Source organism: Nansenia antarctica, assembly GCF_963989245.1.
Source record: "Nansenia antarctica genome assembly, chromosome: 4".
NCBI classification, from domain to species: Eukaryota; Metazoa; Chordata; class Actinopteri; order Argentiniformes; family Microstomatidae; genus Nansenia; species Nansenia antarctica.
The window spans coordinates 26,919,704-26,937,429 of NC_137689.1; the positions used below are offsets into that span (position 1 = coordinate 26,919,704).

Sequence of the window (17,726 nt, forward strand, 5' to 3'; positions counted from 1 at the left end):
GCGCCATTGCTCTACCAGCTAAGCCACGGAGGACTTATACCATATTAAAACCACAGCCACCAGTAATGTTGATTATCTATTGTCATAAATGTTTAATCTTTCCAGATCTACCCGGGGTTATGGTCCACTGAGGGGTGGACATTAATGATCAGATTTAAAGGTCATTTTAAAACATCCTGTCTTCTCCCATTATAATTCCTTTCCATGACAGATATTTCCCCCTTCGAGCAAACTAGATGAGTTCAGGGAGCGCTATGGGGCCCTATTGGAAACTGCTGTGGCTATGTAAAGGGACGAAGGTGTGGTCCAGAAGAGCTGACCTCTCAGGAAATGGGTTGTTAGTGGAGGCTGGGAGAGTCAAACATGTTACACTTCTCCTAAACACATGACCTAGACTACTACTCCACATTTGGTCATTTTAATCTAAACTTCAGGTTAGAAACCATTCAAAATGACACTCTTATTTCACTGTTAAATATGGGATTCAATCCCCCCCAAAACATTGCAACATACACATGTATATGATTCCTGAATGACTTAAGCGTAAGCTTGTCTGAAGACCGAAAGACTTGTGTGATTCTACTCTGTCACCGCAGGGCTGCGCTCAACGCGACGCGGCTCCTCTTTAGCCTGGTTTTAAAACAAAAGGCTGTGTGTTGTTGCAAGTGACCCATAGGGACAGCCTTAGTTATGTTCTCACACCTCAAAAAGCAGTATCCATTTCAACTTTTGTCAAAGTACTACTAATCATATCAATCATATAAAGGCACTTTTTGGTTTCAGAATTAAAGTTATCATAATTGACATGCAAAAACATGTCACAGTATAGACCACAGTATTGGCCACTGGCTTGACTTGAAATCGCATGAAGATGCCTGGTGACCACAACAGCTCAAGGTGCAGTACTTCATGTACTGTCGTTTCCTCTGCAAGTGCCAACTCATGTTCCTGGTGAGATTACTCTGTGCAAACCCTCCAAAGCATGGCATCAATGTGGTTGTTTGGTCCAATATCTTGCTAGCTCAAACAACAGACTCTTCAGAAGATGTGTAGCCTAATCAAAGTCATTGGCTTGCCTGTCAAGTGAGGTTCCAACAAGAACTACATTATAAGAGCATTCACCTGGTTGAGAACAGGCTTTCTTCGTTTGGACATGCTTCACAGGAAGTAGCTACAAAGGGGTGACAACCTGGTTTGAAAGGATGGACACCTTTGTGACACATTAAACAGGGCTGCCAAGTTTCACCAAAAGTTTGGAGTGAGATTTTTTGGCGGTGGAGCGACCCAAAACTGTGCACGTTTTGGCAGCGGCGGCCCCTCTCTCCCACCCAATTATTTGTGCTAGTTTCCTGCAATTTTACATGTTGTTCATAATAAACCAGCACAAGAAATGAAAATAATTAACATTTTATAAAACAAGAAAACATTTCAGACAATATATCATATTTATGAAATCTTAATAAACAAATACAGTAGCCTACAGACTCTAAAAGAAAAATGGGCCCCATCAACAGGACTCAGCCCCTTGGTCAGCAGCAGAAAGACCCTTGGTCATCATCTTTATACAGTGCATTGCTCATAGATGGCTATCATGTTATACAGTAGGCTACATACCAGGGTTTTTCCTGGGTCAGAATGAGGGCTTTGGTGGTTGATCTTGTGCGAGCGCAGCGCGCCCACATTTTTTTTGAGTAGTTTGAAACTTGCTAGTAACAACTAGGGGTTTAGTAACTACTAAATGCCTGCATTTAGTAATGACTTACGCCATATTGGTGCAACCCAGTCCAGTAGGCTACCAGATACGATGTTGTAATGTATGCACATATTTTGCTACCACGGTTGCCAGACGGAATTGACAATGTCCAGCCCAACCGGTCTAAAAGCTGCCGTGGCATCTTTCTGCACGCGCGTTAACTTGAGTCTGCAATCGAAGCGGCAGGCGAGCGCTGATGGAAGAACCTGTGTTCACGCGAGCTGCAAGAACGTAGCAAGCAGTGGTTGCCAGGTCCAGTGTGACCAAAAGTAGCCCAATCTGGCAACCACAGGTTCTTCCATCAGCGCTCGCCTGCCGCTTCGATTGCAGACTCAAGTTAACGCGCGTGCAGAAAGATGCCACGAAACTCATGTCCGGTAGAATTTCAAAAATAAAAGTCCCGTAAAACAATTGTTATTTCTCGCCGTGAGAAATAGAGATGCGGCGTGAGAGCGTGAGAACTGGTTGAAATGCGTGCGTCTCACGGCGATTGCGTGAGACTTGGCAGCTCTGCGATTAAACCAATCAAATACCTAAAAACAGTATTCCGTTTTTTCCTTTAGGTTTTCATCCATGTTCTTCAATATTGCAAGCTGGCACAGGCAACCATTTTCTGCAGAATAGTCCTAACCGGGCAGAACAAACTATAACAAACACCAAGCAACCATTCTACGGGCATGAGTGGGGAGGGATCTCGGAATGGAACAGCCAATGAAATTGTGAGCACATTCTCCCGTCGCTCGGTTCAGTTCAATCCAAGCCAGAATTCATCTAGTATTCCCTCCAGACCTTCCCTTCCCTCCAGGTCACATGATGTGATTTGGCGACATGGCGATGCAAGACTATAAGAGCGTGCAGTTCTTATCAACCAAATTGAGGTATTTCTTTAAAGAGAACATTCTAATCACTCATGATGTGAATTATCTTTAAAAAGTTCTGCTATTTTGACTTCTTGAGTACTAGACAACTGCCCTCTGCTCTGCATCATGGCCAGTGATGGCACAGAACTGTCCCACGGAATACAATACCTGACCTGAGATCTGTGGGCAGCTGTTGCTTTAATAAGATTGCTCTTTTGCTAAGCAAGTGGGTTCAAATGAAAAGGGTTGGGGGGGGGGGGGGGGGGGGAAGACAAAGTGTTAATGACAAATGTCTTACAAAACAGAAGAACACACTGGGTCATATTGCATTTCACAATGTGACAAACATGCCATCCTGTTTGTGAGAGAACACACATGATATCCAGCAAACTTATCATGAGACAAGGAGGTGTTACGGCCACTGCCTCTGGTAGCTTCCTATTTTAACAATCTCCCTAAGGAAGGCTGCTGGTCAGGCTGCTGGGGTATTGTCTAAAAACAAGCTGTGATAGATAATCCACACACGGGAGAAGAGTGTATCATGTTATTCCCCATGTATTTATCCAGAGACGTCTGCCTGTGCAACAGCTTAGCCTTAACCTCCATTAATGCAGATGTCATCACAAACTGAGATATGTTTTGCAGGTTGTTTAAATATGATCTAACTCATGAGGGTCGTGACTTAGCAGCATGGTTGGTGGAGTTAAGGCTGTGAAGATCAGGGGGTTTAGCGCTGGGCTGGAATACATTGCACGCACACTTCCAAGAATTAAGTAGGAGACATAGTAGGAGACATTCATAGTAGGAGACATTCTGACTGGGTCCTGTTTCCCACTTATAAAAGGAACTGATTCTTCACAAAGCTATGTTAAAACTGTTATAGCCGTTTTGTAACTAACATTTCGTATTCAGAATTAGAGAAAACAAATGCTGATAATTAAATGTTATTTTAATTCTAAGAGAGCTATTTAAACATCGACATATCAGCTCGCCCTTCTGAGAAAAAATAAATCTTGTCTTGTGGACCAATGAGAGGATATGACGGCGTTATAACCAAACGCATGGTAAATAAATCAAAACGACAAAAAAAACGTATGCACAATTTACCTGCTAAATGATGCTGGCCTAAATTCCTTCGCAATGGTGAACTTGTTTCTTTAATTGGAAAGGTTCGTAACTTTGATTGAAGATCATCATTACAAGTTCCACCACTATCCATTTTCAGCAGCAGCCAAGCTTGGTCGCTTGGATCACTTGCTTATGCTTTTTGGAACTTCTTGACCAATCATCTTTTCCGCATAAGTTGAAGTCATGACCAGGGAAATATCCTCTATTCGACCAAGATAACCGGCATTCATCTCTACTTTTGTTGTGATCAAACTCCTTCTGAAACCCTTCACTTTCACACCTTCCACTTCAGAGATTTCAAAAGACATGACACGCGTAGCCTAGTTTAGGGAGTGTGGGATATGAAGTTTTTAGGTGTAGCCTACTTGTGATGCCCTGACGCCTAGCGGATTTGAACACCACTACTGCCACAGACTGGCCTCCTGGTGGCAATGACCTGCATGCGAATTTCCGAAACGTAGGACGGCAGGGGAAGGCTCGAACCCTAACCATAATGAGCCTTCCCCTGAAATCTCATCCGACAGCCCGAGCCATGTTAGTAGCCTATGATCAGATTTTCTACTAGGTGGGCCATCATCTAAATCAAATCCACATACACCATTCACTCCCACCAATTTGTCATTGTGAATTATTGACACCTATTACTATTAGCATACAATATACAGGGTACATCAACCAGCATGTATGATGCCTTTACAACCTTAGCATTCAATTCTTTCTTCGATGTTGGTCCATGTGTGTGTGCCATATAGCAATGGTGTGTCACAAAATCAGACATCAATGCTAGTTTGTAACTAAAGGTACATAGTGGAGAATGTCTGTTTTAATAACACTTTATTACTGTGCAAAGTGTCCTTTGGTTCGGGAGATGCACTATGCAAATGTAATGTCTTGTTCTTATTCTTTATACACCCATTTATTAATAAATATATATAAAGAAAGGTCCACTTAAAAAATCTATTTCCTCTGAATAAAATAATATGCTCTTTTATGCTCACCAGCATTATTGTAGCCCCATGACGAGGACATCTTCTGAAAGAAAAAGATAAATGTATTATTGAGTTAGTTACCCTCATCCCTTTTAATCCAAACAAAAACAAAATCCTTGATCTTTGAATCTAGAGTTAGGGAATTTTGTAAAAGCCCCTATTGTATTTGCTGACTCAAAGTAAGTGCTTTGTATACTTTATCAAATGTGTATTCAACAAAGGATCAACTGGTACTTTAAGAAGTTTATTATTATAACATGATGTAACAGTATGTGATCCTACATTTGGGATGATGTCAGAATGTCCTAAAATAAGCACGATTGGCTTCACCCTAGTGAACGGCTACTTTTGAATTCCTGTTGCTACAGTAACTCTGGGCTAGCACCTCCTTGAGAGTGTGTTCCCTGAGAACAAGCCAGCATTCACTCCATTCCTCCACCCACTCCCAACTGCCTGGAATGTCCGTTACTCTGGGAGTCACTCACATGTTCCACAGACCACTACTATTCAAACTGCAGAAACTATTGAGAGAACTCTTCTTACTAGAACAAAACTGTCTCTTTCCAAACAAGAATATCAAAACAACAACTATATGTTGTAAATATAGAAACAATAAAAATCACAAATCAAATGTTTCGTATCTCAAGGTCAAGTATGTCAAAGTTTAAACGACTAACAACTAACAGTTGAGTATTTTGAGATACAATAATGTAGGCCTACGATTGAATTTAAAAACAGAGTTTTTCCTCTCCATCACATGTTCGCTATGACCAGAGTATCCTAACATATTAGGATATTCCAAATTACTTTCCCTTGACGTAAAAAAAAGATCCCTCTTACTTTTGCCCCTCCAAACAATGAACACAAGCAGCTGAAGAAAGCCATGTTCAGGTGTCCCAAGGTCCTATAGGTCCAGGAGCCGGGGGGTCAAAGAGAGGCCAAAGGTGCTGGGTCCTGCATGGCAGCTGACTGTCCACAGCCGAGCGCTGAAGCTTGGGCGGCAGCATGTAGAGAGGCAGGGAGACGGGGGCGGGGCTTGGGACCGTCAATCACAACGCAAGCCTGGCCGCTCCAAATGATGTTTTGTGCATACCAATGGAGCTCTGGTCTCTCAGTGCTCTGGCCACAGAGGCCCCGAAACAACAACACACGGTAGCCTATAATGTAAACTCCAAAACGACAGAAATTAGACGGCTGCATCCACTGAGGATTTAGAAAAGAGGCTGAGTGGTTTTCAGTATTGTGTCTTTGTCGGTCAAAACAAAAAGCAAATTGAAAAGCTCAGTGTGGGTTGCAGTAGGTCTGGTTTTCAATGATATTAAAGCAAATGCGTGCACACAGTCAAACATTTCAATGAGGGGTGAACAAGAACAACACATAAACAACCCTGTTAGATGGCACAAAAGTCCTAATGTGTACTGGCCAAGGAATGTCCTCTGAACAGAAACATACCCACACATTTTGAGTCGCTTGACAACAGAACAAAGGACAATAGTGTTATACTTACATTTACATTTACATTTTTGGCATTTAGCAGATGCCTTAAAACCAAAGCAACTTACAACAAATACATTTGACTGTGAATGAAGTGAATAGATTAAGTGAATCATCTATCTACCAGTCATAGCAGGAAAAAGTAATCTATGCTCAGGCCTGGGGCCATTGGCAGTTGTCGTGCTATGACACTGGGGAAACAGTACAGGGGGGTAGTAGATGTCTCAGGAGGGATAGTTTAGGTGTAGCCTGAAGAGATGGGTCTTCAGTCTACGGCGGAAGAAGGGGAATTAATGATTCTGCAGTTCTCACAGCAGTGAAAAGCTCGTTCCATCTACAGGGAGGCAGTATAGTGAAGAGACGTGACCGGGCAGTGTGACTGCCGCATGTACATACTTCTATGCCTCATCTCTTTATCATTTTTTGCAGATGTCTAGGATAACACACACCATGTCTTAATTTCTAACACACAGAATATAAACATTTCTGTGGACCTGTTAGTCCTTAAACTGATTTCAATATGATATGCCTCCATGTCCAAATCTAAACTGTGCCCATATATGCATACCGGTACAGTATATGCCATATTGTCTCCTCACTTTTACCCCAACCCCAAAGACATGTGTTTCAAAGAAGAGATACCGTATGAGCTAGATGAATATGGAAAATGTTCAATTATAACATGACATTGTTTGTGGCATTAGCATTGGTCCATAGAGAAGCACCTTGCAGACTGACAAGCATGGGCAGAAAAAGATGACAGGCAGGGACAAGCCACAATGACCTGGCGGAGATTACATGCCACTCATGCTTTGTTATAATTGTCTATGTCCTCTTGCAGGAGAGTGCATTTGTCAATGTTTCCCTCCCAACATTAATTCATTCTAATGTATCCTTTCAACACATCATAATATGTCTAGTACAGCCTATTTGTATTTCGTCTTATACTGCACTTACTTTACTTAGGGTTTTAAATTCCCTAGGGAAACTACAAGGCAGGAGGAAGAGAGGTGACCCAGAACCACTTGGAGAACCACAGAACAGGAGATGAAGGCGGAAGGGCTGTCAATGAAACCCCTCCATCCTCTCCGGTCTTGTGCCCTCAGATCCAGTTGTTGCCATGACAGCCCTTCAAGCCTTCATCTCCTGTTCTGTGGTTCTCCAGGTGGTTCTAGGTCTTCCTCTCTTCCTCCTGCCTTGTGGGTTCCATGTTAGAACCTGCTTTGTGTGGCCTATCCAGTTCCCCTTTCTATTTCTATGGTTTCTTGTTTGGTGAGTTCCCACAGGTTGCTGTTTGAGATGGTGTTGGGTCAGGAGATTCCCAGGAGGCGTCGGAGGCAGCAGTTCATGAATGTCTGTAGATTGTTGAGTATGTTGGTGGTTGTCTTCCAGGTTTCAGATCCATAAAGAAGAGTGGATTTGACATTTTAGTTGAAGATTTTTAGTTTGGTCTTGAGTGATTTTGTTGAAGATGTTAAATGTTGTTCTTGCTTTTCCAATTCTGGCTTTGACATCCTCCTCTTATCCTCCGTTCACAGTAATTATACTCCTGAGGTATGTGAAACTAACTACATCCTCTAGCTGGTTTTGGTCCATGATTATTGGTGTGTCGTTCTTGTTGTTGATTTGCATTGAGTTTGTTTTTTGATGAATTGATGTTGAGCCCAAGTGAAGCAGCTCTTATCTCTAGTTTGGGTGATTTTTCCTGCATCTGTTGGTGGGTGTGTGTGTGTGTGTGTGTGTGTGTGTGTGTGTGTGTGTGTGCTAGTAGTGCCAAATCGTCAGCAAAATCCAGATCTTCTAGCTGGTCGGTCAGGCTCCACTGTATGCCAGTTCGTCTGTTGCTGGTTACCTGTTTCATAGTCCAGTCTATGTAGAGGAGGAAGAGGAAGGGTGAGAGCAAGCATCCCTGCCGCACCCCCGTCAGCACCTCAAAGGCCTCTGAGGTGCTCTTGATGATGCTGATGAACTTTGGTGAGATGCCATAGTGATGCCATAGTGCACCATCAATTTCCACAGCATCTCCCGATCCACACTGTCAAAAGCCTCAAAATCTATGAAATCGAGAGACAGGGGAGTTCCGTTTGATGGATTGCTCAATGATCGTCAATGATTGTATTTTGTCTTATAGGATGCCAGTAAATGTATGTTTGCCACACTTTGACAAAGGGGAATGCTTTATTAGTGCTGTTCTTAGACCACTTTCTGAGGCTGAAATCTAGCAGATTAAGGAAGGCTTATGTAATTAACAGATACAATGGAGAAGGATCTCCTAGACAGGTAAGCCTGCCGTCAACTCCGGGGAAGTGGCAATCTTACCTGCTTATCCTTCTATGAAAGAATCCAACTATTGCCTGGTGGGCCAAGATAATGAATTTGCCAAAAGATCCCACTCATGCATTTGCCCCCGTCTACTGACAGACTATGAGAGGAATGAGAGGAATATGGATAATTACATTTATATGGAGATGCTTAAGAGGGCTCTGTCCCTCTTTGTTTTGCTGTCTGTGCTTTTTCAGTCCCATCAAATGCTTTAGATGAATTTCATATAATGGGTTTGCTGTAGCTCATTGCGCACCAAAAATTGAGGCCATGAGCATTGACAACTTGTATCTGGTTCGTATTTATTTTTTTGTTATTAATGTTATGTATGTTGAGGTATTTCTTTTCTCCTTTGTTATATGTTTTTATGATGATTTCTTGTATATGTTCTGTGTGGATCCCAGGAAGAGTAGCTGATGCTTTGTATCAGCTAATGGGGATCCTAATAAATCAAATCAAATCAGCATTGGATTTGTTACTGGAGAGAGATGAACCCCTTCAGCAATGAATTGTTCTGGGAGCTATTGTGCAGGTGCTTGAGTTATCCATCACTGACACAAAAATTCTTAAAGATACACTATATATGAGGGAACTTTCTCCACATTTGAACACTTACTGGACAAATACAATCTGCCACGGCACCATCAATTCCGATACTTCCAGATCCGCAATTTTGTTAAGTCCCAATTCCCAGAATTTCCTTCAGTACCGGCCCTGTCACCATGGGAAGAATTATTCAAACTTAAACCCTCGAACAACTCACACATTTCTCATATTCATGGTCTTCTTATGACTTTTGGGGAACAAATCCCCCTCAAATCTAGATCAGCCTGGGAAGAGGAGTTGGGAAGGAGTTTCGAGGATGACTGGTGGAGGGAGGCAATTAGTAGAATCAATTCTACTACTTCATGTGCAAGACTGGGCCTCATCCAATTCAAGGTGTTCCACAGGCTCCACTATTCTAAAGCCAGACTGACAGAAATATTCCCAGAACTGGATGACAAATGTGATCGGTGTAGCCACACCCCCGCCAACCTTAGTCACTTAGCCAGAACGATGCAAATACAACACAAAATTTATGGACAGTGTGTACGCCGATAATATGCAAGGAATTTTTCCTGGATACATGGTGTACAGGTTTTTGCCCTTGCTTGCTTGCTTGCTTTGTGCCGGTGGTCCTGGCCTCCCCTGGGGGACCGCTGGGTACTGGTAAGCAAACTGGCTAGTAGTCGCTCTATTGGTAGAGGGCTGCAAGGGAATTTTTCCTGGCTACATAGTATACAGGTTTTTTTTTACTTTTGCCTGCTCGCGGCTCTGTCAGTATTGATTGATTGATTGACTGATTGACTGAACATTTTCATTGTGTGAAGCGCATTGAGTTGCATCTTGTAAGAAATGCGCTATACAAATACAATTTGATTTGATTTGATTTGATGTTTTACTTTTGTCCCAAATTGCAACCATTTTGGGAAACATTTTTCAGGACTCTGTCAACTATTTGGGGTGTAGATTTACAACCCTGCCCTCAGATATCCATTTTCGGAGTCCCCAAAACCATCCTCAAACTAAATAATGTTCAGAAAGATGTAATATCATTCTCTTCTCTCATAGCTCGGAGAAGAATCCTTTTATATTGGAAGTCCACTAGCCCCCCAACAATCAACTCATGGATAGAGGACATGATGACATTTATAAAACTGGAACAAATTAAATTTACACTTAGGGGTTCCTCTCGGAACTTTCTTGCCAGATGGCAACCATTTTTGTCACATATAGACAACATGTCTGAACTTCCAGAATAAATGTTTCATTCTACACTCTGTTTTCCTGTAATTATTATTTATTATTTTATTTTTTACATTTTTGCTCTCACCAACTCATTTTTCATTTTTAGACCCCTCTGAGCAATCTTTTCTCTTTTTTCTTCTTTCTTTCCTTCTTTCTTTCGTTTTCTCTTGTTTTCTCATTTTTTTTTTATTCTTAGGTATTTAGACTATAATTTGTCTTCAAATAATGTGATATGCTTGCATTGTATGTACTTATGTGTAAAGAAAATAATAAAAAATCTATATAAAAAAAAAAGATACACTATATGACATTGCATTTGTTTCATACCTTTACTTATGACTCTACGTATATGCAAATGATTCTCTGTCCGCACCATCCAATCACCATGCGTCAGGCAATCAAGGTGGCCAATGAGGGCCTTGAAATAATGTTAGTGATTAATCACAGTTGTAATCGCTGAAATATGAACTAATAAGATGTTTTCTGCAGTTTCCTCAATTGGTCTTAAAGCACAAGACACTTAGCTACAGACAGTAACACATGATCCATCAGACATCAACATTGAGGTGTCTATTAAAACTTGAAGACCAAGTTGAATCTCTTTTTATTATGTTGTCCTGCATGACACCTTGTCTTGAATGAACTTTAATATGATCAAGACAGAAACATTTGCATTGCTTGTGAAAATATTGCAAAGACAAGCTCGGTCTTGAGTGCTGTGGTTTTAAAAGTAGAAAAATGCACCTCCTGAGGGAGTTATTCTTATGAATGAAAACATAGCAGGGCATGCATGGGGGAATGATACTGGATATTACAAAACAGTTATTTGGGTTCCCAAGATCTTCAGGGACAACACAAAGCAGAATGGGTTTTAAAATTGATTCTGCTTTGTTCTGCCGAAGTGAACACAGATCCTGAGTTCTTGTCTATCTAACATCATTTTGGAGTAATTTGACTAGTTTCAGAATAGAATTAAAACCAGACATGTGTTTACCATCAACCTTTATTCCATAAATCCTCTACAATTCAGAGGTGAACATTTCCTCTAACAGACCAAAACCGCATCACAAACATACTCCTGGGCCCAGTTGTTCAAAAACTCTTCATCTGGATCAGAATGATCCCGATTCACTTTTTGCTATCCAGGATGAGATTGAGCAGGCTGATTTCCCCTATATGACTAAAAATCAGCCAGATAGATCTGATCCTGGATCAGAGAAAAGAATCGGGATCATTCTGATCCAGATTAAAAGTTTTTGAACAACTGGGCCCTGGTGCTGTCAATGTCTCCACACCGGATATCAGATCAGATGTCAGATCTATTTCGGTTTAGATTAATTTAAGGAAGGGCCAAACGCAAGATTAAAGGTTTATATGCCGGAGGGTATGTTGATGTTAAATGATGGAATGTCAGGGAGAGGAAGTGGTCAAAGGTAATTCCCCTTCATACAAGAATTAGTCATGTACCCTTGTCTTTCTGTGGTGCATGCTTTAGAGAGACCCCAAACTGAAATGTGGACAACTGGTTTTAACAGCATTTTAAACCATATTTAGAATTATTCAAAGTCAGAAGTTAGATGTTGGATATACAATATTTTCACAGAATTCTGTTATTTGACATTCAATGGCTGAGAAAACAGAACATAAATAAATATATTAGACCATAAACTTTCCCATGAAAAAAAAAGAGAAAATACATAAAAAGAAAAAAGCAGAAACAATGTAAACTACAGCCATTGTCATTATCTTAATATAATAATATTATATCATTATCACATAATATAACCCCCAACAGCCCTTTACTGCTCTTGGATAATCAAACCCTAATTTGTTAATGAGATAGTATTCTACTTAAGAAAGAAAAATGATCCCCTATTCCAAAGTAAAACAGAAGACCTCTTATCTTCCAAACAATCTCTTATCTTCCAAACAATGTTCAAAATAGGGTGATGGTGCGTAATGCAGGAGGCTTCATCGAGGCACTGTGTGTACAAGTTAATACACACTGGAATCACACATTTCTTCACATTGGTGAATTTCAAGAAACCATTACCTATATAAATGTATAGAGCTCAAGGTTCTCTTCCTGCGAATGTATATGATGAGTTATATGATGAATTATGGACATCACAGTGGGAGATGTTCAGACTGCAGTAAACCTATGGTGGTATACAATAGTTCTACAATAGGCAGAAGAAACTGGAAGAAGTAATCTCTTCATGTGAGACACAGAGAGCTTGTTTAATGAAGCAGATACTCTAGGCTTTCTGACATTGGGACTTTGACTCTTTGGGTGCATTGTGCTCCACTGAATTTCTCAGCAACGTTTTAAAAACAATGGGGAGAAAGAGGCAAAGCACTGTGCACTATGGTCAATATCTTAACCATATCGCTCTGGCTGCACCAGAGGAACATGCACACAACTTCTTCCGTCAAGTGTGTTCTAACACTCAGATCCTCAGCTTTCACAAATAACAACACAGTATTGATTTGTCTCTTCTCGTTTCCAAGAGAATTGTGTTCAAGTCCATCCTGAGAGAAGTAGTCTGTTGTTACTGGGAGGGTGAGAAGGTAAGGATCATCCATCCAATGACAAAGTAGAAGAGGAAGACGGGGTACACCACCAGCGCTTTGCGGTTGGGAGGCTGACTGTCTGCTAGGAAAGCTGTAGAGGCTGAAAAACAAAACACATACAACACATTGATGAAACTCAGACAATAGTTCTACAGCGCAATTTATTAGTTAACAGTAATAAGCGACAACAGATTATGATTTGTTTGTTTATTTAATCATTTATTTTGGCTCAGTCAACAAAAAATAGTTCCGCAACTGGACTGTTGCCTAGTAACCTGAACACAAACATCTGCAGGCTAGCTACTTTGTCTTAACGGTCATTTCGGAGTGATACATATAGTTAAAAGTCCCAGTGCTGTTATACTGTATATCAGCACTCATGGAATGCCTCTTGTCCAATCAAATTACTTGGTCGGAACTAACTGTTGTATAAAATGTATTAACACCATAAGCATGTTGTGAAGGGTATTTCTTATAGGTCTCTTTTAATCTTTGTGCAACATCCCCACCTACTGGAAGTCTCAGATGACAGTGTTTTGTTAAGTAGCTTGTTGCTGCTTATATGACTCACAAAGTTGACCATATTAGCCTAGCGAGAAAACTGAAAAGGAAAGCAAACAAAACACGACTGCTGCTTACCAAACGTGGACCAGCTGAACGACGCTGTGACCACGAGGAGTCGTACGATGAAGCTGGCCGTCCCGAGCGGAGCCAGGAGCACCAGCCTGCAGACCACCATGGCCACAGTCAGGGGCATGATACAGTAGCCCAGCACACACAGGCTCTGGAAGAAAGATCTAGAAGAAGGACAAAATAAATGGACGCTTTTAAAATGCATCGATTTTTTTAAGGGTTCCAATTCCAATGGCTGATCACAGTCACTTTGTTGTGTACAGAATTTGTTCAGTCATGTTACAATTTGTGTCTTTCAGTAAAACAGAGTACGGAAGGTATAGTTCAGCGGACACGTACATGGTTCCTCCCAGGAGCTTTGAGTTGAGTGTGATGATGACCGAGCCGAACCAGATGATCACGAACACCTCTGCAAACTGAGGCCCTCCGTCGTCTTTACTGTCCGCCGAGCCCCCCTGCAGCATTCTGGGACACGGGAGGGTAAATGGTAAATGGACTGCACTTATATAGCGCCTTTTTTGCTGCTCCAAAGCGCTTTACAACGGCCTTTCATTCACCCATTCACACACACATTCACACACCAACGGCGGCAAGCTGCCATGCAAGGCGCCGGCCCGCTCACTGGGAGCAATTTTGGTGTTCAGTGTCTTGCCCAAGGACACTTTGACATGTGGCCAGCAGGGGCTCGAACCGCCAATCTGCCAACCTTGTGATCATTAGGCGGCTACTCTACCTACTGTGCCACAGCCGTTAACACAGCATCTTCATCTGTCTATGCCTTACCTAGCTTTGCATTGGGTCTTATGAGGAAATGACAAGAGACTTGATTAGGCTATGCTAGTATTATCAAAGCCATAAACACTATAGGTTAATATGCCAAACCTATGAACCTCTGAATTAATACTTTCAAAATTAAAACCCTTACAATGCACGCATTGTGGCTGACCCCTCACATCCAACTCACAGCTTGTTTGAATTACTCCCTTCTGGATAGCGGTACAGGGCCATCAGGTCAAAAACATCACGCCACTTGAACAGTTTCTTCCCCAAAGCCACGGCCCTCCTCAATAACTCCTGATCATTGCACCTTGCACATTACATGTTCTTGCACCAAGTTGTACAGTACAATTATTCACTCATAATGGTACTGTATATTTTGTCTTGAGTATTGTTGTATTGTCGTCTTGCTGTTGTATGTACTGTAGCTTGTTCAGCATGGTAGAATACCCAGTCATGTTCCTAGTGCACTGCACATGGCGAATAAAGTTGAATTGAATTTAATTGAATTATGAAAAAACAGTACGTTTTATCTGTTTTTTTTTCATCATTAGTCAACACCAGTGGAACCAGTCTCATTCTGTAAGAAATGGGAAAAGGAAACATTTGTTTTTCTTTTTGCTCGATATGCCAACAGTTTGGATTTTAAATCAAACAATTACTATGAATCAGAGATTTACAGTTTTAATTCAACGTTTTTCAACGGTTTCAACGTAATTCAACAGTTTTCGTTCAGATTGGTTTCACCATTTAGAAAAGGTTTTTCCATTTTTTTCCCCTCCCCATTTCAGGGCACCAAAAGTATTAGGAAAAAATCATAATGTCCAAACGAAGCACTCGAAAACCGACCCAAACACTGGGTATCTTCTGTTGTGATGCTCTAATCTTGACGTCTTTTTGCCTTAAATCCCCTCTTCAGCAAATGAAATGCCTGTTCAATTAGTTTTACATTAAATCTAGAGGTTGACTTAATGGCCACTCTAGAACTTTCCACTTCTCTGTCCTGAAAACCCTCCTAGTTGCTACGGCAATATGTTTGGGGTCATTGTCCTGCTGTACGATGAAGCGCTGTCCATTGATGTCGGAAGCATTTGCTTGTACTTCAGCAGACAAGATGTTTATGTTTCTGTACATTTCGCTGCTGCCTTCAGCAGTGACATCATCAATACATACATGCCCCAACCATAACACCCCCCGCCTCCACACCATGTTTCACAGATGAGGTGGTATGCTCCAAACTTTCCTCTGGCAAATCACTCTGGTACATCATAATGTTTGTCTTAACTGTCCAAAAGACAGATGGTAGTCTCTGACACATTCACTCACGCCTACCTCCTGGTGTTCCTGATCGGTGGGACAGTTTTTTTTTTGCGGTGAGCATTGTCATCCACTGTGGTCTTCCTTGGCCTACCAGGTCATTCGCGATTGCTGAGCTCAACAGTGCTTTTTTCTTTTTAATGATGCTACAAACTTGTTCTTTTGGTAGGTTTAGGGTTTTAGCTATTTTCTGATATTTCAGCCTCATAATGGCTTCCTTGACTTTCACTGACATCTCTTTGGTCCTCATGTTGACAGACACCAATGGCAGACTCCAAAGTCAAACGCAAAGGGTAGAATAGTTGACAGCTCTCATATGCCTGCACACATTACGTGGCAGAACACACCTGACTATCCAGAAACAACTGTCTAGAAAATGTTCCCAATACTATTGGTGCCCTGAAATAGGGGGACTATGTATTCAAATATTGTCATTTGTAAATAGTGAAAACAAACTGAACAAAAACAATGCTGAATTAGAGAATGAGAATTCTTAACCTCAGTCATTGTTTGATTTCAAATCCAAACTGTTGAAGAGCCAAAAGAAGAAAAAATCATTCCCAATACAGGTACGCATGGAGGGCACTGCATTTCTGAATACATTAAAACATTAACACTTACAGAGCCAGTGTCACACAAAGCAATAACGGTCCCCATAGATCCCCTGAAAAGAGAAGGAAGTTAACAAACAGAACGCTTGATACATTTACAACTACAGTCACATTTAGCAACTAGTACTAGTAGTACACATTTCCAGTCATCCTGACTTGGTGATATGCCATCATTTACTGAACATGTATGGTTACCATAATGTTACAACTGCTCATTGTGTTGCAAAAACATAACTCCGAAAACTATACTCACAGTCTCGAAGAAGTGCCGAGCTCTTCTTAGGATACATCACGTGAACAAACTTCTTCCCGACTGCTTTAAGATCTCTCAACTGCAACGAGACACATTCGATTAGATTAAACTTTATTCACAGTTGATTCTGTTGTAGAAGGATTATTTCATATGACTAAATCAGTTAGTGGAACCAAACTGAACAAGCGGGGGAAAAGGAAAGTACACTTGTGATCGTGTTTACATTCATTTGAAATATTATGAAAAAAATCTTACAATAGTATCTTTGACAGGTTCATCAAGAGTGGAGTATTCGTCATCCTGTCGACTAGGCGAGCCGACAGGCACGTTGATCTCCCCCTCAACAGGGATGTCCCCTGAGATGGACACATCTGACAAACCTGCAAACTGGACAATAGTTACATATGGGTATACTACCTTGCAGAAATGACAATGCGTTCACATGTTTACAAAGATAGCTATTTCCACCGAGATCTGACTATTTTTGACACGTAGCTATCACTAGCTGATCCTTCCAACAGAACATCACAACATTCAACATCAATGGAAGATCAAGTTAAAACAAAATAAGTGCTACTGTCTATAATATATATATATATATGTTTCTAACTAGCTAATAATGGATAAGATCACGTTAGCCAGGTAGTCGTGGTGTTGCTGCTAGCTGACCCGTCTTGATGTTGACATTTTCCAAGTATTTAATTTTGTATTCAACAATAACACTATTAACGCCAAAACGCTCTATGGATATCCAAATATACTGCTCAGAAAAGCAATAAATGAACAAATGCAACACTCCATTAAAACGCATGAAATATCTTCTTTATCTTACCAAAGGTTTACTTGACACATCCACTTCCGCCATTTTCTCAGTCTACACGGATATGAAACGTCACCACAATGTTTTGATGACGCAAAATTCACGCTTGCGTCGTTCCTCTAAAATATACCGCAAGCGTCAACCTCAGCAGCGCGTGTGGGTTTCATATCATTTCGGCGCCCATGTTAACGGGTGAGAGCAGGCATACAATGCGCGTCTCAAGGATGTCACGCTGGCTGCCGCGCCGCGCCATCTAGTGATAAGACTCGCTTATTGTTTTTCGCGCAGCCACAGTGTGGACAGCCGCAGCAGTTCCGCCACACACACGCGCTGCTGAGGATGACGCTTGCGGTGTTTTTGTAAGGGTACGCCGGCGTCGTTCCACCACTAACGGCTCTTTCTATATC

At 41.3% G+C, this 17,726-nt stretch overlaps 2 protein-coding genes across 2 annotated transcripts in view; both read right to left on the bottom strand.

Annotated features, from left to right (window-relative positions):
* stard8 (StAR related lipid transfer domain containing 8) overlaps window positions 1–5,615 on the bottom strand; it is a gene marked incomplete at its 5' end in the record, with an annotated part of 36,978 nt that extends 31,363 nt beyond the window's left edge. Inside the window, 2 exons of the mRNA XM_080530375.1 lie at window positions 4,740–4,773; window positions 5,571–5,615. Coding sequence (XP_080386501.1) covers window positions 4,740–4,773; window positions 5,571–5,615 — 79 coding nt within the window. The remainder of the gene's footprint in view (window positions 1–4,739; window positions 4,774–5,570) is intronic.
* Window positions 5,616–11,574: 5,959 nt separating this feature from the next.
* Window positions 11,575–17,369, bottom strand: yipf6 (Yip1 domain family, member 6). The gene is made up of 7 exons (XM_080530423.1): window positions 17,332–17,369; window positions 16,755–16,886; window positions 16,500–16,578; window positions 16,257–16,299; window positions 13,881–14,006; window positions 13,548–13,705; window positions 11,575–13,008 (listed from the first exon to the last, which is right to left on the bottom strand). The coding sequence occupies exons 1-7, from the start codon at window positions 17,362–17,364 to the stop codon at window positions 12,887–12,889; spliced, it is 693 nt and encodes a 230-aa protein (XP_080386549.1). The 5' UTR covers window positions 17,365–17,369; the 3' UTR covers window positions 11,575–12,886.
* Window positions 17,370–17,726: the final 357 nt, after the last annotated feature.

What these genes read in the sequence shown, in the direction of transcription:
- yipf6 (XM_080530423.1), bottom strand. Translation starts at nt 17,364, where the DNA reads ATGGCGGAAGTGGATGTGTCAAGTAAACCTTTG. An exon ending in ATGTGTCAAGTAAACCTTTG is followed by an intron (nt 16,887 to 17,331) that starts GTAAGATAAAGA and finishes ACTATTGTCCAG; the next exon opens with TTTGCAGGTTTGTCAGATGT. An exon ending in CTTTGTGTGACACTGGCTCT is followed by an intron (nt 14,007 to 16,256) that starts GTAAGTGTTAAT and finishes CCCGTGTCCCAG; the next exon opens with AATGCTGCAGGGGGGCTCGG.